Raw genomic sequence first — 26,997 nt, 5'->3', positions numbered from 1 at the left:
CTGTTTCCCAGCCATGAGGAAGGAGGCAGGAAAAGATCATATCGCTTATGAAGAGGTCAGAGGTGATGGCAAAATTGCACACATGTAAGACAGTGAAATAATGCTCCTGATCGATTGATAGTACAAAATGTGGAGTTACAGATCAACGCTACTGGTCTGTGTGTTTTATGTAGCAGGGCAGCTCCTCCCCATTTGCCTGTCTTACCGTCAGAGATCCTGGTGTTCACACTGGATATTGGGCATAATGTGTTCTGCCTACTTCTTCCAAGTCTGCACAAATGCAAGCAGAAGACACTTCCTGGATTGTCTATCGATATAGAAAATAAGTGAAGATAATCATGAGACTCCATGATTCCATAATATCTAATGATAGGTATTTAGCTGTATGGATCTATTTGTTTTTTTTTTCCCATGGGATGATGCCACCTATTGGTCATTATTAAAAGAGGCAAAACAGTTCAAAAAAACTAAACACATTATACTGGGGTTCTTTTCAGCAAAGGCAGCTAAACTTCTGACTGTTTCCCACAGTTCAATAACTAGACATCCCGAATTATGGTACCTCATTAGAAAAGAATAAAGGCAGAAAAAACACAGGCAACACTGACTATCTCTGGCAAAAAAAAAAAAAGTTCATTAAAAAAAGAGAGGTAAGGTTTAACAAGATCACTTTTATTCATTTTCCCAACATAAACAATGGTTTCATCATTTTTAGATATTTCTTTGCTGGCTATTTTTATTTTTACTGAAGCGTTTTGAGGGTCATCATCTTTAACTGACCTTGAACTTCTGGTGGTAAAATTATCACTATTTAAGATCAAGATCTCTGGCTAAGAAGTTATCTTTACTAAAAGCTAAGAGTCTGTGATTGATAGTTTCCAACTTCCCACTTCTGAGATAAGATAACACGGGGTGTGCCACTAATACAGGCTCCACCAAGAGCCATCTTGTCATATCGTCATGTTATTTACCGTTTGATTCCTTGGAATTGGGGCAGTTGTTAGCAAGCTACCTAAGAAGTAGCCTCCAGGGATGGATATCTGGCTTTGTTAGCATTGAAATGATTGCTTTTCCTCAACTCTTTATTTTTTTTCTGAAACAGTATATAGGTTGGGTCTCTGCAATCAGTTGGCTGAGAACAGGGGAGCAGAGGGGGAGATGCTCTTTGAATGTTCTCCCAGTATGATCATAATAAAGCTTCTGTATGGCTTGTCCTAAATTGTTTTTGCTTTTGTTCAGCTTACTCATAATCCCTGGTGGGAAATATTTTTTAATTACTTAACTTCTGTAGTATGACAGTAAAGTCAAGAGACTGATTGGAACATACCTTTTATAGGAACTTTGCAAAGCAGAGATCATAATAAATCTTCATTTTTTTGTATCTGATTTTGTATTTAATTAAGTGTGCAGATGATTTGAGCAACCTGGTCTAGTGGAAGGTGCCCCTGCCCATGGCAGAGGGTTGGAACCAGATGCATTTTAAGGCCTCTTCCAACCTAAACCATTCTATGATTCATTCTGTGACTATCTTCTGCTCTTGCTCCTGCCATTATTTTGTTAACAGGCCCTGAGACCAAGTTGGACTTCAATTTCAAAGTTACTTCAAAACTTGGCACTTCTCTATGAAAATCATCTCCTTCATTTTCAGTGTTTGACATATGGTCTCATTTCCTCCTGATGTTTGAAATAAGTATCCATCTTGGGCTCATCCAGCCTCTTGCAAGCTGTTTGGTTTACAGTCTTGACCTCAGCCTGCCTATAACAGGTTTATTAATACATAATTCTGCCCACCATGAAGGTCTGTTCAGAGTTTTGCTGCCTTGAAGGATCTCTGCCCACATATTTTTATATAGCTGCAAAATAATAATAAAAAAGGATTAATTCATATGGAAAATAAACCAAAGAAAAATTCTGTAAGAGAAATTATCTTACTGGTTAAAAATGAGATTTTGATTGAATTTCTAGATAATAAATGTGAGTAATTATGTACAGGCAAGAATAAACACAAAATTTCTAAGTACAGTAATCAGGTATCTGTGAAAATCATTTAGACCATCCTTGGCATGAGAGCAGGAAAACAGTAACCTTTATAATTTCTTGGTTTCAACTTGACATGAGTTGTATTATCAAAGGTAGCAATTTGGAAACCAGGTTATATTAATCTAATCTTTGTTCTGTCCAAACCCGAGGACTGTGTCTGAAAGTAGTCGTGCATGTCTGGTTTTACCTTTATTTCAACACATTTCTGGAAAGTAACATAACTTCTCTCCCAGATGTGAACTGTTCGATCTAAGCCTAAGAAAGACTTCTCTCATAAGCAGATTGTTAATTCATCATCTTCATCAATTTTCAATTTTATGTGGAACAGTTTAAAAACAGCATATGGGAAGTACATGCTGCAAAAGTATAATTTTAGCAATATTTGGCAGTTCATAATTACGTGACGCTTAAAGCTTTAAATAACATCCTAGAAATATGAGGAAAGAAAGGCCTTATATTCAGCAGTAAGCTGCAGTACAATATAATACAATATTAGCATAGTATAAAAGCAGTTAGTGACATAAAGTGAAAAGCCTTTCTTCTGCATCAAACGATGGCTTGTCCTTACATCATAGAATCATAGAATGGTTTGGGTTAGAAAGGACCTTAAGGTCATCTAGTATCAACTCCCCTGCCATGGGCAGGGATGCCTCACTCTAGACCACATCACCCAAGGCTCTGACCAACCTGGCCTTGAACACCGCCAGGGATGGAGCATTTACCACTTCTTTGGGCAACCCATTCCAGTGCCTCACCACCCTCACTGTAAAGAACTTCTTCCTTATATCTAACCTGAACTTCCCCTGTTTAAGTTTAACCCATTCCCCCTTGTCCTATCACTACAGTCCCTAATGAAGAGTCCCTCCCCAGCATCCCTGTAGGCCCCCTTCAGATACTGGAAGGCTGCTATGAGGTCTCCACGCAGCCTTCTCGACTCCAGGCTTAAGAGCCCCAACTTCCTCAGCCTGTCTTCACATGGGAGGTGCTCCAGCCCTCTTATCATCCTCATGGCCCTCCTCTGGACTTGCTTCAACAGCTCCATGTCCTTTTGATGTTGAGGACACCAGAACTGTACACAATACTCCAAGTGAGGTCTCACGAGAGCAGAGTAGAGGGGCAGGATCACCTCCTTCGACCTGCTGGTCACACTTCTTTTGATGCAGCCCATGTAATTAATAAAAAATATATTTTTACCTTGATTACATGAACTAGTGTTAACTATTTATTCCATTCCAAGTTTGATTTAATATTGTCTAACAATTTTGAATTAATCTTGAAATAAATATGGTGAGAACTTCGTATACTTAAGCTGAGATTGTCAAAGCTTCTATGGGGAAATGCTGTCCACATCATCAAAGTTTCTTTTAAAGAGATTCTGAATCCTTATTTAGTGCTTAAATCTGCCCATAAGAAATTTGGAAACTTCTTCTGCTCCAATTTTGATCTGTGGCTCATGGTGCAAGGCACTCTGCTGCAGTACAACACAGGTTATCCTGAATTAAATTAATTTTCCTGTTATGCTTGGATAATTTATTATCATACTGTAATTTTTACTAAAATGTTTGCATTGGGTTTTAGAAGTTGCAAAGATAGCAATGAATTAAATATAGACAGCCAGGAGACAAGGAGCTTTATTAAGTATTTTCTTTGAGTGAGGGATTGGCAGCCTTTTTCAAATTTCAGTTGAAAATGTTTACACAAGTTGAAAACCACAGGCTTAAAGGCAGTTCAGGAAACCTTCCTGAATTCTGCAGAACATGGTTTGGATACCACTGCTTATATTATTTTCTCAATATGACTCAATGAATTGAAAAAACCCTTAACAAATATTTGTATACAAGGAAGTCAGTATTTTTTAGAGTCCCATCTGCATGTCTCATATATTATATTCCTCATATTAATCTCTAAAATTAATCTCTACTATTAGTAAGCCTCTGTGGCTTCCTTGTTTGTACGAGCTAAGAGCTAGCCAAAGAGTAGATAGCCAAATCCATTACATGACAGCTTTATCAGCTGCTGATAAGAAATCTCCAGCTGACTGTTAGAAAGTGGGTAGTATTCTAGGAACAGATCACTGTGTACTTGCACCATATTTTATATTCCTGCTTATAGCATCTGCTCACAGCTTCTGTTAGAGACAGAATAATGAGTGAAAATGGGCTTTTGGCCAATGCAGACAGTCTTAACATTCTTACAGATGATGTTCCTTCTCTTAGAGTTACCGTTAGAGTTTGCCTCCTGTGACCTTTTTCATTAATTTAATCCTCAAAAATCTACAGAAACGGAAACAAAGTTTCCAGTGATGATTACTGTCCTGTTGTTGAGATGGCTGGATACGTAGAGCTAGCCTTTCCTCCTTTATTTGTAAAGACTGTGTTACCAAAGTAATCATTCTGTTAGGTCAGCGTCTCGTTAGAAACATCTGGGCTGCCTTCTGTATTCCTTGATCACCATGGGAACGATGGACAACTTTAGATGTGAAGACACAGAGAATATTGAAAAGCACTGAGTACACTTGACTCAGCAATCCTGTCAAAGATCCTGGCAGTCTCCCCAGGCTCTAGTGATTCTCTACAGGGTCTATCCACACTAAACCAAACTACCGTACTGTGACACCAGTCTCTGCATAACAGTTATCCCACAGCTTGGCCCTGCTGAGTAGGGTTGGCCAGTAAGCAAGAATTTTGGTTTGCTGAGACTTTGGAATGAAATACAACTCTTCTTTGAGTATGTCAAGGAAAAAAAAGCAGAGAGGGACCATGACTTGAGTATAGCCAAATCCATGGTGCAACCACGTCCTGAATCCTGCTTGTAGATCTGGTTATGACACCTCAGAAAGGATATGGCAGAACCAGGAAAGATACAGAGAATGAAACCAAGGCCTGTCAGAGGAATTAAAAGGCCTCCGCAGATAATAAACATATATGGACTGGGACTAGGAAGTACTTTTTCACAATACTCATAATCAAATTATAGAAATTACGGTGTCTTGGAAGCCAAAAGACAGACGAATTTGGAAATGGATGGGAAAAATGAATGGAGGATAGATACATCTGTGACTATTAAACACAGTGATTCAAATACAACCTATAGCATGAGGTATTTCTTAAATTACCAACTGCTAACAGCTGAGACACCAGGGAAAGAACACCTTCATATTTCATCTGTTTCATGCAGTGTTTTCCTTGGCCATCCTTCTCTGTCAGTTACAGAGTATTCTGTGAACCAGTATGGCCATTCTTATACTACTAATTCAACTCCTGCTTTGTGTAATTTAGACTATACAAAAAAATATCTCTCAGGCTTAACAAGGATGGATTATATATTCATTAAAGCAAGGAGAGGTGCTAACAAAACAACATCCTTCAAGTCTGTATTAAGATTACTGAGTTCCCTTGGGTAATCTTGTCCTTGGTTAGTACAAGATACTCTCTGTATCTTAGAATTCCCACTAGATAAACAGAATTCTTAAAGAATTGTGCAATTTTTTTATATAATTTTTACCTGGAACAAGTTTTAAATTTCCCTTTCTTGTATTAAAATACACATTTAATGAAGAATCAAAAGGACGAAATAATTTCTACACCATCTACATGCACATCAGACAAACTGAGTGTAATGTGAATACCAATATGGGTAGCAAACTCCTAGGCAGAGAAGAAATAAATCTTACTACCTCTCCAAGGTATTAAGCTATATACTAAAGACACGTTACTCCTTAAGGAATCTTAGGAGGTGGTATAATTTTACTGTTGTTATTCAGCAGCACAGATACCCACAAGAGCAAATTAGAGCAGTGCTGAATGAGTTTCTCATTGAAGCCTATCTCCAGAAAATGCAAAATGTCATTTTCTGCTGACATCAATTTAACTCTGGAACTTTCCACTGAAAAAGTGTCTTCCTTTTCTTTTGTAGCTGTGAAGTGTTATGGCTGTTTACAGGCAACGCTCTTCTTAATGATTAAACTTACAAATTTTAAAATGGGTTTTCTTACCTCTCCACTAGCTTTACCAATGGGAGAGTTGAGAATGAAATCAGGAGGAGCAAAGACATCAACCAGGGCAACTGCATCATCCTTCAGCTGTTTAAAAAGAGAAGACATACATTTGGCAAGTTCTGTAGTTGTCTATGGATACCTGTGAACTAGAAAGTGGCATAAAGATTATTTTCATAAAGTACCAGCTATTGGTAACTTAAAAGAAACCCATGATAAGGAGTCTAGATTTATTTTGGTTTTTTATCTCCCAGGGTAACTGCCAAAAAAGACTGTATTTCAGATGATTTTCTCCATTGCTTATAGGTTTTAAACCACATTTTAACCAAGATGGTACTGTTTACACACATAAACCCCCATATTTTTGAACTGTAAAAACAATGTCCAGATTCTTCATTGAAATTTCACTTACCTGTGAAGAATATAATCCAGTGTTGAGAAAAAGAACTCATGAGCTAACATAAAATAAATAGAAAAAAAAATAGAACTGGACTGCAGTATTTCACTGGCTTTGCATTAAGATTGCAAGGCCATAAATGATTGTGTTATATATAAAATAACACCCACAAATGAGTGTTTTCATTTTTGGGTAAATAAACTAGGACTAGATTCAGGATCAATGAGTTACTAAACTTTACAGGAAGTTATTCAGAAACTATTGATGTACTATACTTGAAGTACAGAACAACTGATAAATCTCTTTTTCAGTATTCATATACTATATTATTATTTAATCACAACAAACAATATTGAAGGCTTACCCTGCAGCAGAGCTCCAGAATAGCATTCTGAATAAATTTACCAGCTTGTTCACCTGAAGCATAGCCACCTGCAAGTACATTCACAAAGATGCTAATGCCAGTTAAGGTTACTCTGATACAGTCCCTTTTACAAAGAAGTTTATTAGTTCAGTATCCAAGAGTCTACAGGGATGCTCCTGTGTAACTGGAGTTGGCTGCAAAACCATTGATCTAAGACATTTGGAGCCTTTTGCACTAACAAGCTACACTACAGCATCTTGGTGCCTATCCCTCATCCTCTCCCCCAAGCACTGGACCACAGCAAAACTTGTGAGCCCTCCTTCATCTCTGAGCTAAGACTCTTTTGGGTTATTATGTTGCTCCAGATTCCTGCTCCTGAAAATTTTGCCTTGAATGATTGTTTTTTATTACACAGGGAATAAGAAAATGCTCTCATCTAAATCCTAATTAGGATTCTTTCCCCCTGCCAAAACTCTTTTATAAACTGACATGCACAGTATATTCAGGGAGCTGATCTCACCTTGGTAGAGCACAGCCAGATGCTTACTTAAAGACCAGAGTCCATAGAGAGCACTGAGTTTCTTAAGCACTGGCTGTAGAGTAGATGGTATGCTGGGGTCATGAGTGTAGTCATGATATCTTTGTAAGACTGTTTGCTCAATAAAAGCAATGGCTAATGATCGACAGTAGTACACCTTAGGAAACAAAGAAGAAGGACACTGAGTAACAAAATACAAGGAACCAATCCTCAGCTGGTGCAAAATGGCATCGCTCTGGTGAAGTTAGTGGAGATTTGTTGATTTAGATCTGGTGATGTAGCTTGAGATTAAAGAAGTCTAAAAAGAAACTCTAGAAGAAAACTGTCTTTGAAAAGGTTAGTCATGAAATGCCTCTCAGAAATAAGATCCTAATTTTCCACTGTGTTACAGTTTGGGTACTGTCTTATACCAATCCAAAGGGAGCACAGATTGTATGCCTATTACCGGTGTAATCTGGCATTTGCACCCAGACTAGGATCTCTTCATCAGAGAGAAGACCATGCAGAATCAGGTTTGCTGAAGAAGATAATGGTAAGTTTACATTTATTTAATATTATGCACAGTTTTATGAAGCAGATAAAATCTGCAAAGTGGTTCAGTAACCTATTGAAAACTTATCACGATCCCTTCAAATAATAAATAGTCTGATTGCATTAGCATGAGTGGATTCTGTTTATGGATTGCAATAGATTGCAATATGTTTTGGAAGAACTATCCAACTAATTTTTGCCAACTATCTGATCAGAAAGACAAATCACCAGTTACTGTTATTATGGAGTATAAAACCTTAAGGAACTGTATTCACATGGGAACACTTGTCTACTTTATGTACTTCACCTTTTCTGTATCATGGCATATGTCCCATCATAGACTGCTGACTGAAAACATTCTAGTTGGTGAACAGAAGGGAACAGGAAACTGCTGCTGTTGTGGCTGACTTGTTGCAATGCTGTAAACTGGTGTTTAGTTTTAGCCCATTTGTTCAGGTGTGGGTTGTTTGGTTTGGTTTTTTTTTTATTCATTTAGAATTAGTTGATTCGTTTTCCTTTTTTTCTTTTAAATACTTGCATCATCCTTGCATTTAAATCCACTGTGGCATTTAAAAAAGGCATATTTCAAAGATCACCTTCTCTCTCTTGACAGATATTCAGTGACATACTTATGTTGAAGCTCGGATACAAGCGTGAACTGCAAAATGCATGGCTATCCTCTGCAGATTTAGGAAGGACTTCCCCCTTGCTAGATGGACTTTTTTAGATATGAATGCCAATTGCCAGTCAGAATGAAATAAATCTTAACATCTCAAATGAAGCATTAAGAATTAATTGCCCATTCTTCTGCCCTATAATTCTATTTCCTTCTTTACCCTTGCTTGCACTTCTGTATTGTTTCTATCAAGCCATCCCCAAACTGAAATAACCTAGGGATAAGCCATGAATCTCTTCCAAATCTGCCATAGCAAGAACAAATATTATATATTAGTCAGCCACTGGGCTGACAGAAAAGTGCTTCTTCATGCCCAGAAAGTTTTAAATCAAATATGTATACATATTTAAAGAAAATCTTGCAAATCATTTTCAGATGTGTTTGAGGCATGCCATTTAAAATATAAAATTCCGCTGTCCTGAAGATGAATTGTAGGAAGAAAAGAAAAGCTAATGACCTAAGGTAGATCAATGCCTATCTCAAAACCAGTTGTGTGCCTAAGTATCTTTAAGTTTTAGCACATTTGAACATAAAAGAAAAGAGAACCTTTATACTTCTGAGCAAAGCATTCTCTAACACACTGGCCCTGGCACCAGCCTCCCCACAGCTGGCCAACTGACAAGCAATCAGACTTGAATTTCTGGCAATTCGCATTCTGAATTTGACCCTGAGGAGTTTCTCTAATAATCTGCTTCTACGGTAAAAACCAGGAAAGATTTTCTCCACTCTACCAGCGGTTTCACACAGACCATCCCCTAGGTGAAGCTAGGCTGGCTCTTTCTACGTGCAGAGTTGAATATTCCTTCCTGTTTTTTAATGAGCTTTGCAGATAAGGTGAATGACGCTGGCTAACTTCACAGAACAGATCTCTCTTCAGTGACAAATGACAAGAGTTCTTTCCTTGCATGTGAGGCAGATTTTCTCATGGAATCACTGGAAGAATTTGGGGAGCGTGGGGATACACACTGAATTTTGGAGTTATGCCATTCCTAGCTGTTAAAACTCTCTCTCTGGTGAGAGGATGGATCTGCTATATGTAGATTGTCAGTGTTTCCTTTTCAGGCTCCAATGCTGTCAGTTTGGTATCTTTCATGAGTACTTTGCACTATAGAAATTAGAGATGGAAAAGACCTATTAGGTCATCTAGTTTACCTACCTGCCAGAGCAAGATTCTTTCCTACAGTATGTGTTTGGCCACAAGAGTAGATGGAGATGTAATAATCACATGCTGCAGTAGATTTAATAGTAGTAGATTTAGTCTTCAGCAGTTGCTATCAAAATTATAGACACAATACAGCACATGCCTGCAACTTTTCTGAAGGGAAATATGTCCTGGAAGACTTCTGCTAATGGTTACTGTCCTCCTGCTATCATGTTCTATACAATAGACAGGTATTACATTTTATTAGTTAGTTATTCGACTTTATGCTTAAGGAAATTATACCTGACACAAGAAGGTAAAACTAGGAGGATCTGACAAACCTGGATGAAAATAAGTAAATAAAATAAGAAAGCTGAATAAGTATTACCTGACAGTTGTTTTTTGCCTCAAAATCACTTCGCCCAGACTGCTTCTCCTTGCTGAGCTTTAGGTCGCTTTCTCGCAGCAGGTAGCAAACCAGCCACTTATATGCTGCTAAAGGAACTGTGAAAAAGAGAAAAGCAAAATCCTTAACTTTCACATTTATAATGCAAGAACTGACATGAAGATTTTACTGCAGTCTCAGTTTTTGTTACCCAAGATGGAAGTGTTCATTAACCAATCTATTAACATGACACTTTGCCCATTACTGTATATGCAATAAATAACATCTGGGCAAGATAATCAGATTGTAACTGTACAATGAAGACATATCATGCCTGACCATACACTAGTTCAAACCGACTCCAAGCTAAAAGACAAGGTATATTCACAGCCCAATTTAGATTTCTGACTCGATCAAACATTTTTAGGTTTTTATTTTCTTCCCATATTAAGAGTTAAATCTGCAAGGTACTCAGTTGCTTTGGAGAATAAAAGAACAGAAGGCAGTCCACATTTAGTGGAAGCACGTGACTTCTAGCATTGCAAAAGTGGCTAAATGTAACCACATTTAAATGACCTGCTTTGTACATAAGAGTGTTTAAAGTAGCCTGTAACTCTTAAGGAAAAAAAATACTACAGGATAAAGCCCTTGTATGAATTCTGCTTGCTTGTGTCTTACCTTAAGATTTAATGTAGAATATTATTTAGGCAATTGTGAGTGTTCACATGCTGCCTAAATTTAGGCACCGAAATTAACAGTCCAGTTTCTAACAGAATGGAAAAATAAACAGATTCAGATATTTTTAAAACTATAGTCTGGTACAGTAGGTATTACAAGACAAGAGAGAACATGTGCTTAAGTATCAGTTTGTGCTCTCCTGGATTTCACAAGCTGGAGACATAAAACAAAGAAGCAAGCAAGCAGTTGTTTTGAGCTAGTCTTTGTCTTATAAGCCTTTGTGTTTTTAAGTTATTCAGATTTTACCCCACAGCTATTATGATACTACCTCAATTGGTACTATGCATCATTATCCAAAGTTCAGCATTTTTTGCAATTATTTGAGCACTGAAGTGGTTACTGAATTCTAGAAATCAACTAGATTGCCCCTTATGTATTAAGACTGCAGTTTCTTCCCCCAGTATGTTCTCAAATTCACAGATTCACTTTTGCTCAATGCTCTGTCACTATCTCATCATCTGCTCATTACTTTGTTAATTTTTGCCTCCAAGGACCAATCTGGTCTCACAGTGATATAAAAGTGGGAATACCATCTAATGTCATATTTGATTTGATTATAGCAGAGTAAGCCAGGAAAGCTGCAGGGAATTTTCTTTCACTATTACTCATTTTTCTCTATGCAACCAAAAGCAATTGTCAAAAGCAGACATGCTTAAAGCCTTTTCAACGTATTTCTAAATTGCTTGTATGGTTTTCTAAAATAAGATATTTTGGTGATATAAGCTAGTGGCAATCAATGCTCCCTACAACAGTTTCACTTGAAAACAACAATACAGTGGCAAACAAACCTAGATCACAAATGCTATTTTAGAGGAACAAAAATGTAAGAAAAATATCTGATACTATCCCCCATTTCAGAATTGAGGCTGGGGGTGATAGAACATACTTTGAAATGCAAATTATCTTCTTAATAAATTGAAATGCATATAATACAAAGAAATTCAGCTAATAGTAATATGACAAATATCTAATACATAGCAGAGGTTGAATCTCAGATCTACGGATCCTTTCCTCTGGAAAGGAATTTAAGATTCTAGAATCAGTTTAACAACAGCAGAAGGCTACCTGAGGAGTCCATGCAATCTTCAACACTAATGGCTGTGAATTTCCAGCCAAGGATACGATGATAGTCTTGCAAAACATTTATTGTTCCAAAAGGGGATTCAAAAGGAGCTTTATCTGAAATACCAAAGAAAATTAAAATTATTTATGAGAAAAGAAATCAGAATCTTTGGAACTAAAAGCCTATTACAAAGCCATGCATACACTCGATGATAGGCCAGATGCAATTAGTCCACCCAAATGAGGACTGGTGAACAAGTGCTGAAAAACCTGACATCACTACCTATAAGGCCCATAAGATTTAACACCTATTGCTGAGTTTTCCAGTTCTGTAAGATGCTGGTGAAATGCACTGCTAGAAAGTGGAAATAAAATCTAGAGAACTACAAAATGAACTGATGGATATTGCTACCAAGTTGTGCAATACAAATGGTTTTAAGTACAATCAGGAGAGGGTACCCAGACTTACAACAACTTCAGGAGTAGGTCCACTGAACTAAACTGCGCTTTTCAAGGAGTAAGATACTACTTAACCTAACTGGGGATAGCAAAACATCTAGCTAGCTTCTGCAGGACTTAGAATATTTCTTGCAGCAAATATCTGTGTATTGTGAATGTATCATATGATGGAGTCTGTAGCACATTATTTATGCTCTACAAAATGATTAAATGACTGTCAATTGCTTTCAGTATGAAATTACCTCCTAATTCCATTAGCTACACACTGTTGGGTCCAGCATAGGATTCCACAATGAAAACTTACCTCTTATGCAATTCATCCAGCTCATCAAGTAGTTGCTGGTTTGCTGAAGTAGGACGTTGTTATCTCCCTCATACGTGCAATTTGGATCATTGTCATTTCGGATTTCACCCAGACGGTTCACTTAATAAGAACAAGTGCACAATTCTATATATTGCAATGTATTAATGGAAGCTAAGAGGGATTAAATAATTATTCTGTGACAAAATGCAAGAGAGTTGTCTATTCCTATATGTATAGCTATTGCTACCAGCAGATGAGCTTGAAAGCTCACTGTTCAGCTTGTGAAAATGGATATACTGGCAAGATTTTAGAAAAGTGTGGCATTCATCTTACAAGGGGAGTTTTCATCTATGAAGCCTGTATCATTATTTTTGGAAGACTGAATCACATGTACAGTCTGTCCAAATGCAGGCGCAGATGCTGCATGGGTTTAGTGGGGTTTTTGTGGTATCAGGTATGAAACGAGCTCTAAAACCACGGACATGAGGAAAAAAACCTTTCTAAACATATTCCTAAAATTCAGACACCATGACACAACAACATTCAAAGAACACATGAACATAACCATTCTCCTTCTGATCAGCATATGCAGTAGTCTGTAACTTACTGGCAAGGTAACCATGTCCTCCACAAGCTTCTCGGCATTCCTGGGCTGCTTGCTGAGCAGTCCAAGAAGCCAGTGGTTTGCTGGCCGCAGATAAGGCATGAATCTCACGTCCCAAATCAATCTGTGTGAAAACAAAGTTACAAATGAGTAATAACTTTTACACAAAGTAAGTTTATGGCCAATTAAGGCCATAGCTACATGTACTGCTTTATAATGAAGGAAAGAGTTACTGGCAATACACACATAAAGTTTTCTGAGATCTGTGTGAGAGTAGAGTATATGGCTTGCTGCCACAAAAAAACCCTGCCACAACTGAAAAACCTTCAGCACTAACTTTCTTATATAGGACAGCAATAATTTGTGCCAAGTAATGGACACATGGGTATAACTTAGCTCAGATGTGCCAGCTGACATGCATTGCATGGGATAGTTCACTGCTTGTCAACCTTTTCCTCCCAAAGATGGAGAGGGAGGTGGTTGAAGATGGCATGCCCAGAGAAAGCTCCTATCCCCTCTTTGTCACAAGCAATCCCTCTCTCCCAGTCAGCAAGGGAATATTTATAATATTTACTGCCTTACATGGTTTTCATTGATCAATTTTTGCAGAGTAAGAAAACTTAAATGCATGCCCTCAAGTTCCAGAGAATCACAGTAGCCTGCATTTATGCTCTGTTAGCCCTCCTATGAAAATGTGTTTGGAACTCCAGTTTCTGGAGATATTGTGTTGATGGTACTAAAACTAGTTTAAGAGTAACTCCTTGGTTGTTTTTTGTTTGTTTGTTTGCTTTGAGATCTCCTGTAAAGCAAAGGAATTCATAAGGATTACATTCTTAGCATTGTGAATAACCAGATTCTTTTGTATCATGATTTCTTTTGTGATAGCCACTGTTTTGCCTAAGATTAGTGTTTGCAACGGAGACCTCCAGAGATAAAATATCAAATTTAAAAACACAAACAGATTCTTCTGAGGTTTGTGCAAAGAAAAGAAACCAGAATACCCAGGCATTAGTACACAAATCTTTCATTAGTTTTATTTTAGCCCAAAAAATGCCTCAGTGTTTAAGCGAGATGTGAGCAATACAGAGGCAGCACGAAGGCCCTAAGGATTAATATTGTTGAAATTTAAAAAATAAATCAACTTTATATGCTATAAAAAAGCACACTGTGGTTATTTTGGTTGAAAATCAGTCCTTGCAGAGACAGATAGATCAAACTATTTCCTCTGTAAAGGGGTGACTTCCAATGTATGATTGTGGATGAAGAATTCAGCATTGAGACTCAAAAGTCTTAACCTTTTTCTCCAAAAATATTTACCCTAATAGATGAATACGAACTGTGAGCTTAAGTCAGACTCGTAGTCTGTGCAGAAATTAAGAACAGTACCATTTCACAGAGTCTTTGATATATGCCCTCTGAGGTACTATTTATAAGTTATAAGTTATATAGTTATAAGCTGAACTTGCATTATCATCATGTATTTATGATAAACAGCACTGCAAGGGAACATAACCTTAAATCCCACAGAAATCAATATAATTACTCCATCAAAACTAATCTGGATGCTTTTCTGAATGCAACTTTAATCATTACTTTGTACGTCTCACATTTCTGACATACTGAGAATTCTTGATTTTAAGATGGTCTAGGATGTCTAAGTAGGTCCTTCATCTAACAATTTCAGTTTATTTTAGCAAGAACTCAGCAAAGAAGAAGTATGTAAATATCTCACCTGTCTCTGACTCCTTTGCTTTGTCAATAAGCCTGCATAAAATTCTACAAAGTTCTCAAACAAGGATTTGGAGAAATAATCTAAGGCATATGCAGCAGCCAGATAAGGAAGAAGACGCCATTGCTAGAATAAAAATTGAACAGATTTGATTGCAAATCAATATATATTTTTTATAGTCATATATATGTAACTATCTTATAATATTGAACCAATCCACTTGTATTTACTTTGTTCAAATTGGAAACCTGTTTTATGGAGAACTTAGCAATAACCATCTACAAATAAAGAAGTGTACTATACACAAGTCACAGTTACATTACTCTAGTTCATGCATTTTATGAATTTGTGATAACCATTCTGTTAAACCAGTGTAAAAGTTCACTGGAGCTTTGGGGACCAATGATGTATTTTTGCCCTGTGTTTATACAATGTCTGGCATGCCGGGACCAGTCATGATTTATGTGTTTCTTCAGTACCAGCATGACAGAGATTCTAACTGCTTCACTTGCTTGTTCAGTGCTCAATGTACATTAGAGCCAGTTGCACTCTGTGGAAAAAAAACCAAAGCTGGGAAGCAGAAAAAAAGCATCTTTGCTGCTCCATGCAACTCAGAGCCCTTCATGGGAAAACTGCTTGAGGAAGCTTTTGTGGTAGAGCAATAAGGGAGTGAGATATTCAGCAAGCAGAGCCCATGGAACAAGCCAAAACTGAGAAAAATGGAGGCTTGGAGAATAGTGGGAAGCAGACCCTGGGTTATACAGAAGAGATGGAAAGAAGGCAGCTTTCACCAGTTTTTAGAAACCCATGAAATCTTTCAAAGTTGCAAGACTAAGTGCAAACCTGGGAAAAAACACCCACTTTGCAAAGACAAACCGGGCAGGTTTTTTCAGCACTTCTTATACATTAACTTTCCTCATTCAGCAGATCTGAGTTTTCTCTATTTCCCAATTACCCTACATACTCTTGTTCTATTTTTTTCAGAGCAAAATGTGTTTTTCATCTGCAAAATCTGCAAACGTTCGTTCTATTCCTTTCAAAAGAAGTGCTATCTTAGACTTTACCACAACGAATGTCATCGATTTCTATACTTTCAAGCCATAAAGGCTAAGAAAAGAGAAAATTAGCATAGCAGTAAAAGAGGCACTGACATTTTTACACAATTACTAGTTTCTACATCTGCAATACTTTCATGTGTGCATAGAAGATAGTCTTTCTCTGAAAAGGTTACTATTTTAGAAACCAAATGTTTCTAGGTACTTCAGAGAAACACGAATGTTTCGGGGTTTGCTATTCCAAAAACTTATGTCAAAAGCCTGATCGTGCCAGGAGAATGTCTTGAGTTGGAATGACCCCCCTCTAGCTGCACTACGAATGACATTTCAGGTGACACAGACAACTCTGATTTCACTAACTCCAGTGTTGCTATTCTGATCTGCAGTAGCTCTGAATCTGAGTTCCATTATATAGAAGTCTGCAGATGTGAATTCCAAAGTATTTACCTGCATTTGGTATTCAAGAACAGGTATTTCTTCATCATCAGTTGGTCCAAACTGTCGGCGAGCTGCTGAGAAGCGAATGGCTATTGACAGGGCAAGCTTTAAATTGGTAGTGGAAATTGCCGTGATGAAAATTCTGCCAGTGGACAAGGATCCCAGAGCTGCACTAAAACGCTCTTTAACATCCTGAATGAATAAAAGGCACAGACTGAATGGTGAGGCTAATGTTTCATTTACACCCCCTGTGAAGATACAACTCTTGTAGCAGGATCAGAGGCCCCCTGGATTGGCCAATTTTGGGTTTTGACACATTCAGATAAGATGTTCAGGCAAGACTCAGAGTAGTTTCTCTAAACTACTTGACGCAAAGAGCAAGAAGTCAGTAAAATCAGTAAGGTGGGTTGAGACATCCCTGAAAGGCAATTAAAAAAACAGCATTCTGACTATCTGGTGAAATTGTCAACAGCCTTATCTAAGTTCAGGTATCTAGGACTTCCCAAAATGAGAGGCCCATGCTCTTTCTCTTAACCTACTTATACCTTTGTATATTTAATGAACTGTATCAATAAAACAAAACCTCGATTCATACCGTGACTGAACTTGAGTACTTCCCCTCAGGTGTGACATCTCCAGCTATATTCAGTATGTTTTCTTTAGGTATCCTGACACTGTGGAACATGGCAAATCTGTTGAAACAAATACACAAGTAATGTAAAATCTACCTTGACATGGTCTGAGGTGTTTACATTACAGAAAAAAAGGTCACAATGAAGACAGGATTGCACAATGATCTCAGGCATATCACTGAACTGAAAACAGTGCTCATCAAGCCAGGTGGGTAGTTTTAGGAGAGTATGCCTGGGAGATCAAAGGCTTTCGGAATGTCCTGAGTATTGGTATTCTTCAGGAAGAAAGTGTATGAACTGTTTGACCCAAATGGGCAATGCAACTTGGCACAATAGCAGGAATATCAGCTCCATGCACGAATACCTCAGTATCTAATAGCACTTGAAAAGCTGTATTTGTAATCAAAGCAAATTCCTTTTTCCTGCCAATACAGGCTGATCTATTTAATAAGGCTCATGAGAGCCAGGTCTTTCACATTAATAAATTACATAAGGGCTGTACTGCTGCATGCGCTTTAAAATTACGAGTTGTTTCCAAGGAAACATATCTGCATACTGAATTTATTCAGCCTTAGAGATACATAGGATTTTTGGACTTAGCCATAGAGAAAAGCGTGCTATCCTGACCAAGGACCAGCTGCTCAGTGGCCTTGATGATGCTAAAAAGAGCTTTATGAAGTGCCAGTTTCAGTGAGACACTGCTTTGTAAAACAGAAGCAAATTCAGAATTTCAAAAAATCTCATTTTCATCTTTGTTAATGTTTTTTTCAGATCACTGAAAATAAAAAAAGTCATTAAAAAAAGATCTTTCGGGTAAATTCACTTTCTCTGCTCCCTATATCACAAGTAAAATCCATCACAACTAAAACCGTACCGCAACTCCAATATTTTTAAGCGATAGCACGCATGTTAGAACTTGAGCTGTTTAACTATTATCACTCATTACTTTAACTACAGGAGAGAGTGTGTGGCAAGGTTTAGGTCCCTAGTTTAGTGCTCTCTTTTCCTAGCGACATCCATAGAAATACACAAAGGTGCTTCCTCCTAGAAGCTTACAATCCAAGCATAAGGCAAGAAGCTACAAATGTGTTCAAACTTCTGGTGAGGCACACACTAACTACTTTCTTGATATGGTACCTGCCAGCCACAGCATGTTGGCATTGTTTTATAAGCCATTAGAGCAAGTGAGAATTTTAAGGAGGAATCTAAGTGGTGAAAGTAAGGAAGCTTCATGGATGTTTATAAAGGATCCCTCCCAAGTAGGAAAAGATGCATGAAAGAAAGCAATGAAATATTATTTTTAAAGCTATTGAATGGGTGACAAAACTGGAATCACAAACCAGACTAAAGAAGAGTTGACCTAACAGAGAGATGGTATAACCTTTGGTGCACAGATTAGTAAAGGGGTCCAGCTCTTGGGCCTTCTCTTTGGAAATACATATTTGGAGCATGTTTAGTCCTATGTGTAATGAACAGTATGATTCATGGTAGTAATAACAGTGAACAAGATGGAAAAATGTCCTTTTGTGGTTTACACTGGAGTGATTAGTTCAATTCATTTAGCAAAGCTCTGCAGTAGCAGAAAATTATATGTATTGATACGTGCTTGAAACTCTAGAGATCTTAAAAAGCAAATTCCAATCTACTAATATATAAATCTGTATATTAATAACCTACTTTTGGGAAATTCAAGCCTACTAATATTGAACATGTGGCAGACGTGTGCTGAACAGAACAGCTCCCAAAATAACCCAAACTGTTTTACCTACTTCACTTGTTGTGATACAATCCCAAATAGTTAAATTTAGAGGAAGTCCTTTGTTGGAAAGAGCAAAAAATCTTATAGAAAGTTTTATTATAATCTGTCCGACATAAATATAACATAGCTAATTCTGTACCACATAAAAGATTACCTAGAATTATTTTGATTAAAATCCATGTGTATACCCTTCTCATAACATTTTTCACATCTAGCGAACCAGAACACATTTCCAATCATTATATAAAAATCTAGTTTTTTAAAATCAAATTAGTTCGAATAAGAGTTTTTGAAAGTTTAGATTTTTCCCTTGGTATTGTCCATTACAGAGACATTATTTCCTCATTTTTTTCTGTAAGCTATCAAAATAAATGCATATAAGATGGCAAAAACTTTAAGAAGCAAAAGAGAGAGACAGAACCAGCCATTAAAAATCACACATAAAATTCCCATGTATAAAGGAATAAGATATATTGCCTATAAGCACCAGTGTTGAAAATAATAGCAGAATCTTACAGGACCTGGGAGTTAGGTGACCTCATGAGATCATTGCCAACTCCTGTTACGCTTCTTCTCCAGGAACTTTGCTATGTGAAATTGTTAGACATACTGGCCAATTTGAACTTGATATTGGAACATATTAAAAATAAAGAGTAAGATTTAATGAAGTCAACGATCACATTTCTAATGGTTATTAGCCTAGAAACCGCCGTGAATAGACATGGTCCACATCTGTCAACGCATTCAGGGGAAAAATCTCCTTAAAGCATTGAAGAAATATCTTACGATGATGGAACTGTATACACAGTCATGGGGATATCATGTACCAGCAAGTTTGGGAAATGGCTACATTTCACATGGTGATGACAAGACCATAGGTTTGAAAGCTACCCTACTTAGGGCCTCTCCTGCATAGGAAGTAGTGTGACTGATATTAAGACCTCTCAGCAAGAAAGACAGATAGCTGTCACTTTAAATATGTATCATAGGGCTCTATAGCAATGTGTAATTTTACATCATGTAGTCCACAGGTAAAAAAACCTGTACCACTTATATTTCTACCTAGACTAGCTGAGCAGAGTGCAGTGCTATTCCAATAGTAGCATTCTTGTCTGGGTCCTTTGGCCAGTGGTTTAGGGAACATTTCAAGCAAAGTTAATCTTAATGACTTTAAATCATGCAATAGTAGTTCCTCTGGTGTGCAGTAATGCTGATAAAAAAGGAGCAGCTGGAAAAGCTAAGAGCTCCTTTTGCCAGTACTAAATTAATAAGCTGTTACCTACAGTACAAATAGCTCAAACATGCTTTGGTGAATTTCAGACTCACTAAAATGCCTTTCCTGCCAGCTTTTGTTATTGACTACGTTAGAGATGGTGCAGTGACAGTTCCTTCAATCCTTCCAGCCAGAAACAGAAAGCAGGTGAATGGTATTGGAAGGCTGAGCATGAAATGATCTCACGGCTGTTTATGGGATACAGTAAACCTTGGGAAGAACTCTTGAGAGGTTTGGTGAAAAAGTTGCAGAAGGAAAGAGAACAGCCACATATTCCAGACTGAAACTCGCAGAAAGGTTAGAGCTGAGAAGAGTTACAGAGAAGCTGGGAGAAACTGCAAAGCAAAATTTTAGCTCTAGTTTCTACAATCCAGGCTCTAATCTAAGAATGCAGCTCTGTAATAGTAATGCTCAGTAGCACTGCATTTTATATGCCTGCTAATCCTATCTTAATGTACTTCATAGACACACAAAGACCTACTCACACTGAAGTTCTTATAGTCTAAGTGCAAACTGTGCAAGGAGTTTTGGATGTGCAGATTCCTGCAACTGTCAAGAGCTGACAGTGCTCTGCTAAGGAAGAAAAAAGGTTGTTTGAAGTTCACTGCACATGTGAGGCTGTATTTCTGTGGTTGATAAAACAAATGCGTGACCAGATCTGACTCTACTTTTCCCCATTAGCACCACCAAGTCAGCATGAACTGCCTTTGGCTGCACAGTTTTAAGGCGCATGTGAGTGACAAAAATGAGGATATAAAGCAGCACTCTTCAGCAATGTGACCACATCTTAGCCATGTGCACAATACTGTGTATACCCATATAGTGTCTAATCTCGACTGTCAAAACTAAGTGGACAGGGTCAAAACAGGGAAGTATCAATGACTCCACTGTAAAACTAATTGTTTTGACCTAAACTGAAAATCTGCAAGATGTGTCCTGTAAAACATTTAACTGTGAAAGTGGCACTACTGTTCACAAGAATTGAAATATTGATGATACTGTATTCAGATAACGTAAGTACAGGAACAGGCATTTTTAACATTTAGTTTTATTTTATAGTTGCTTCATTACTGTTGTAATTGTGCCTCCAATCAGAGGCTGCAAGACAATAAAAACAAGACAATAGACAAGCATAAGCTTGTTTATTTGAGAAGCAGGACTGATTTCTACCTTTGCTTTCTCATTCACATGCCTGTACTTTTTCTTCCCCTGTACTGGAACAGCCTCTTCTGTGGCCTTGCAGTGAACCAGACCTGACAAATGATCCGGTTGAAGAGAGCCAAACTTGGTGGGGTTTTTTTGTCAGATTAGTTTCCAGGCACTTCCAGTTCCCTAGTTGAGTCCCCTACACTGCTACCGAAATGTTTGTCCCAGAACAAAGAAAAAGGCAGTGTGGGAGTAGAAGCAAACAACCAAAGAAGCTGAGTATGGAAATTATATTCACCAAACTACTGCTTCAGCTTGTAAGATGAAGTTCCAAAGACTATTTATGTTTCAACCATGTATTACAGCTCCTATCTTCCCAGTGAAACAACTGCAACCATTGCAAAATATAAAAGTCAGGAGGATAAACACTAGGAGACAAAAAACCCTTGAAGGACAAGACTTTCATTTGTTCTGCCCTTAAACTAGCAGTAGCAGAATCTTAATGTATCATTGGCAGTGATACTGAAATAGTAACAAAGAAAAAAAATAGGAATTAACCATTTAAAAGTTATCTGTAAAGGCCTGGAGGTTGTGTGATGTATGCCATCTTCACCAGTACACAAGGAATTGTAGTGAGGGCTTTCAGAACCTGCTGTCTCTTTCCAAGATGGCTCTTCTACACTCTTTATTCCTATTCTGCCCAATAAATCCCCTTTACCCATTTTCTCTTGGGTGTTTTGTTTTCAGTATCCATAAAACTGAATCCGGCCTCAGTGATTGCTAGAGAACATGCTGAATGTCTCGGCATGTTGTATGTCTGGAGAGATTGATCACATTTTAATTGTACATGAAAGGCTGTTAAGCTGCAAATTAAAAACTTCGGTTTTCCAAAGTCCATCATTATAATTACATGCAGTTAACAATTCTTTTTCCTCCAGAAAGACCCTTTTCTCCCTTACAAATAATTCAGTTAAAATAAATAGCATTCTATGTGGCAGTGATTTGTTTTATCTTTGCTAGCTTCATTGCACTAGTTCTTCCCTAATCATAGGTTCTGTCTGCTCAAGAAACTGTACACACATTATCGATGGATACTGCTGAACAAGCTCAGAACATGTTTTACACAGACAGGCATGTTAAGCACCACTTCAGAAACACAATTGTAACTGATTTTCAAACTCTTTGCCATATGGATTCAGCTGGGCATCACTTCCATTTCTGCAGTGGGGAAAGCAGTGATTTGCTGCTAGTTAAAACTGGAGATGAAACTGGTTCACCACCAACTCAGTGGGAATCATTTACTGACGTGAACTGCAGCCACGGGTAATTTTGGTAAGGTTACACTAGCCAGGGTGGGCAACAAAGCAAAAGAAAAGAAACACCAAAGGGAAGAAACAGAAATGCACATCAGCATTTACCCAAGCTCTTCCTCTAAGTCCCTCCTCTTGTGCCTGCCATGGATTTCATTGAAGAGCCCCTGGATCCCAAATACCCACAGGTTTTTCAGAGGTTGTTTTTGCTATTTTTTTCAAATAGCAAATTATCATAGCAAATGATTTTGCTATATCATTTTGGGACTTCAGTGAACAGCATATTTCAAAGACTACCAGAGCACTAGCAACAGGTGGACATTTTTATATTATAAAACTAAAGAGTGAAGCAGGTGCATCCCCTGGTGGCAGTCTGATTTATTTTCTGGTAACAAAAAGACCAGTCTAAAATCTCCATAAGAAAAATTGGAGTTCTGGTGTTAATCATTTATGTATTGATTACACAGTTTTTTGTAAACAACAGAGAGAAAGAAAAATATTTTAAAGTGATTTTGTTGTTTTTGTCAGGGTAGCTGAAGTTATAAAGACTTGCAAAACTCATGTGGTTTTTGGACGTTCCAGTTATGAAACTATGAGAATTATTTGGAAAGACAGACTTGGAAGCAGCAGGCTAGTCGATTGGATTTGCACTGCAAAAATTCCCACATTACTTCTGAAATTCTTTTGTTACTGAAAACATTACACTCCGCATTAGCAGGAAACCAGCTTTCAGCCAAATGACCCAAGAGATTAATTGTTTTCCAAAGCCGGAAGGGACAACTACAATCACCTTCTGAGTTCTCTTACATAGCATAAAACAATGGCATTTTCCAAGGAAGTTCTGGAATTTCTTCCACATATCCTTCATAAGTGTTCAGAAGCTTAACTCTCTGTACTCATACTGAAAATTAGTAGCATCAGCTTTGTGAAGCACAGGAACAAAATCTGACACCTCTGCCAGAGACGTCAGGCTCTGATCGTCACTCTGACCATTTATCCCCAGTGTAACTACACGGAAATAGACCTGACAGTTACTAAGTGCTGAAGGTAGCTACGATTTCTACAGTCCTCATCCAGGCCTTCATGTACCTCTGAAAAACAATGTGTACAAGTCTTGACATTTTTGACAGCTCAGTGTGAGCAGAAATGTTGCAAACCAAAACCTAGTTCTCTGGTTCTTGTGAACAATGTTGGCATCTAGCCTCAGACCCCCCGAGAAAATAGCTGAGGTAGATGAGGAACACAGGCTCCTAGAATTTTCAGCTGAAGAGTATTTGTTGGTAACTTTGGGCTCCCTTGTCCCTCTTCTTAATCCTCAGGTGCTGCCTTAAACTGAGGCATTGCTGTTAGCAGAAAATGATAATTTTTTTTAAAGCAAGGCAAAATAAACAGAACGGTTAGAATGCCCTATGATTGCTTTAAATGACATGTGATGCCATAACTAAGGTATGGGACCCCATCTGACATTAAGATAGGAAGTTATTGGTATCTCTTATTTACATTATATATGAAGTAGATTACAGTTTCAGATTATTCAGTTGTTACCAATATTTTAATAACGCTCTATTTTTTCCCAGTGGATCAAGTGATAAATGGATTTTAAAATAACATGCATTTTGATGCTATGTGACAAGCACGCTCTTCTTCCTTGCGTTGCACGTAAAACTACGCTGCAAATTAAGAATGAACAGCAGAATTTGAACATTTCTACAGAAATATGAAGCTGAACTACATTTCGATTGCTCAGTCCTATGTTGCTGTGCCATCTGGTGGGTACTAGTTTGTAATGCACATGCAGGCAAAAATACCACCAAAGTCCATCCTCCCTCCCCTTCTCTTCCAGGCCTTTTAATGTTTTTCCTTTATAAAACTTGATTTTCTGTATTTTAATTTTTATTTCATCTGTGTCTTCAGGCAAAAAAGCATCAATGAAAATGAGATATCTAGACATAAAAGTCAGTGCTATTTTTGCCACTACAGCCTATTTCGGACATCAGGAGGATGCTGGTACAGATAACTACAGAACTACATCTTTACTAAGAATAAAACTTGTCTATGGACCTCCGTTAGCCTTTCCATGTGCCGGAAATTGACACTGAAAATAATTAAGGCTTACACCCAGATGGGTGCAAAGGATGATTCAGTTCTTTACTCAGAACTTAGTGGATTTCTGTTGGGGTTTTTGGTTTGTTTGTTTTCATTATTATTGTTGCAGAGTCTATGACTGGGAATATTCACAGAGTATCAGAGGCACTTCATATTCTAAAAAGTCAGAGAAGCTGATGGTTATTCAGATAGAAAGTACTGAAATTCAAGATTATTCAATCTGGTGTTTGGGGTTTTTTTAGAAATACCAACAATTTAAGACCACTAGCGAATACTTCAGAAGCAAAGACAGAACTGACACAGGAGGATATTCACACCACTACAGTGTGATATAATCTAGAATGTTTCTTCCTTCAAATGGATTGACTTACCCATTATCCAACCCATTCTGCCCAAGTTTTCTTCCTATGTCACCTACCATCACACCTGGCACTGGTAGGAGAGTTTTTGTATCTCGAATCTGCATAGAAGAGGGAACGAAACATTATTTCAGTTGTGGAATGATGAAAGTTACTGGCTAAACTTTTGAAACAGTGAAAATTTTCCCAACTTGTATTCTGTTATTATGCTGAAGAAAACTCTCTGGATATAATTTGTACTCATTCAGGACATAGATCCCTTAATGAAAAGTACTTTAGCAGTATGACACTAATTACATCACTGTGTTAAATATGCCTTAACACTGATGACTGCTTTCATCAGACTACCATTGAAACCTTCTTCAAGTGTACACAAACATAGCAGGAATCAATGGAACTTTTATGTAACAACCAGCTTTGAGATATTCCCTAATTTTGTAATAAATTCTGCTCAGTCTGCGACTACTTCATTTTACTATGGACAACTTCCCTACTGCATTGCTGTATTTTCCGACGCCTTTAATCTCAGAAACTGGTATCTGTGGCAGAAACTTGCAGATTTCATGCAGATCAGTCTGCAGCACCGGCAGACATAAATCATCTTAAGTTTCACCCAAGACTTTCAGGATTTCATATAGCACAGGTTAGTTCTAATTATATGAGTAGTGTGATAATCTGGAGGCTTTTCTGGGGCTCTTTTGTATTTTTCTGAAGTTTCTGCAGAAAACTGACAGTATATAAGTGGCTGTACACCCATCACAAAATCGGTGAACATTGAAAACCAGTACACTTGTTACAACCGCAAAAAATGTTAAAGGCACTAATTAAAGAATTGTTTGGTCAGATATAAATAACAGCATAACAGAAAGTTCACAAGTTGAACCCACTCCTCCCAAAAGGAAAACAAAAAAGATTGGCGATATTTGTACTTTACCTGTACAATAAAGGAATGTAGTCCATGGCACTGTCCATCAGGAGTATAAAGCTGAGCATACACAACTGCGTGAGTGGCATGTTTCCCCATATTACCAACCCAGAACTTTGCAGCTTCAAAGTCAGGAGTATTGATGATAAACTCCTGTATCCAGGAAAGAAAGTAGCAAATGACATAAATCCTAAAAATCAACACACAGCTCTTTTCTTTCTTTTTTTTTTTTTTTTTTCATGACCATAGTAATGTTTTGGAAACATCCATTAGCTGCCAGGATTTCGTTCTTCATTCTGTACTCCACTTCAACAGCTGAGATCTCTGTTATTGTATTCAACTTTGGAGAGAAGCTAGGAAAAATTTGGAGCTGAAAAAGTTCATTACTTCATTGTAAAGCCTGAAATTCAGCCTTCTAATTGGCCATTTAAACAGTTAAAAAAAAGTAAAGCAAAGTGATGGACTCAGAAGCATTTCCGAGATCTCAGGTTAAGCTGAGCTGTGAGTCCACGTGAGGGACTGTGATGCAGGGACCACCTCCTTCTTACACAGTTTTGTACGGAAAGGAAGCCTGGTTAACAGTATGAAAGGCAGTGCACTTCCCAGTTTGGACAATTAGGGAGCGATGTAGTAGGAATTCTGAAGAATACATGTATCCTGAAATTTAGACATAGCTTCAGCATTCAGAATTTTAGATTCCAAATTGTGTGCATTCTGGCTGTAAAAGAACTTGGAACTCAGAGCTTCACGATATTAACAAAGATTTAGTCATTTCAGCCACTTTTACTGCTATGCACTCATCATCAGCCTAAAACTCAATTTATTTAAATGGAACTTTTCATGCTGTCAATCTCACAAGCCTGTTGTTTGTTTTTCTGGAAAGAGATCTGATCATTCATGTTGCATAAATGCTCACTGATTTGCCTGTATATGAAAATACGCAGACGGGAATGTTGTCCTACTGAAGCATATAAAATCTTACGTTTCAAATCTATGATTCTTATTTCTCAGTTTTCTGAAGCCACATCAAGT

The 26,997-nt window shown here is 37.6% G+C and overlaps 1 protein-coding gene across 5 annotated transcripts in view; it reads right to left on the bottom strand.

Annotated features, from left to right (window-relative positions):
- Positions 1-651: 651 nt before the first annotated feature.
- Positions 652-26,997, bottom strand: part of ACOX3 (acyl-CoA oxidase 3, pristanoyl) — a 32,720-nt gene continuing 6,374 nt past the window's right edge. For 4 of the 5 annotated variants that reach the window (XM_030491883.1, XM_030491884.1, XM_030491885.1 and 1 more), the window contains 13 exons: positions 25,975-26,118; positions 25,053-25,141; positions 17,051-17,147; positions 16,465-16,647; positions 14,966-15,088; positions 13,237-13,357; positions 12,630-12,749; positions 11,870-11,983; positions 10,070-10,185; positions 7,316-7,490; positions 6,796-6,863; positions 6,035-6,121; positions 652-1,853 (listed from right to left, as the gene is read on the bottom strand). In XM_030491883.1, the coding sequence (XP_030347743.1) occupies positions 1,734-1,853; positions 6,035-6,121; positions 6,796-6,863; positions 7,316-7,490; positions 10,070-10,185; positions 11,870-11,983; positions 12,630-12,749; positions 13,237-13,357; positions 14,966-15,088; positions 16,465-16,647; positions 17,051-17,147; positions 25,053-25,141; positions 25,975-26,118 (1,557 nt within the window). In that variant the 3' untranslated portion in view covers positions 652-1,733. Of the gene's footprint in view, positions 1,854-6,034; positions 6,122-6,795; positions 6,864-7,315; positions 7,491-10,069; positions 10,186-11,869; positions 11,984-12,629; positions 12,750-13,236; positions 13,358-14,965; positions 15,089-16,464; positions 16,648-17,050; positions 17,148-25,052; positions 25,142-25,974; positions 26,119-26,997 lie in introns of those variants that run through there. The other variant, XM_030491886.1, reaches the window with a different exon arrangement.

The sequence above is a fragment of the Strigops habroptila genome, chromosome 7, assembly GCF_004027225.2.
Source record: "Strigops habroptila isolate Jane chromosome 7, bStrHab1.2.pri, whole genome shotgun sequence".
In the NCBI taxonomy this organism is placed as follows: domain Eukaryota; kingdom Metazoa; phylum Chordata; class Aves; order Psittaciformes; family Psittacidae; genus Strigops; species Strigops habroptila.
The sequence above is the reverse complement of the archived record's forward strand: the minus strand, read 5'-3'. Positions and strand labels throughout refer to the sequence as shown.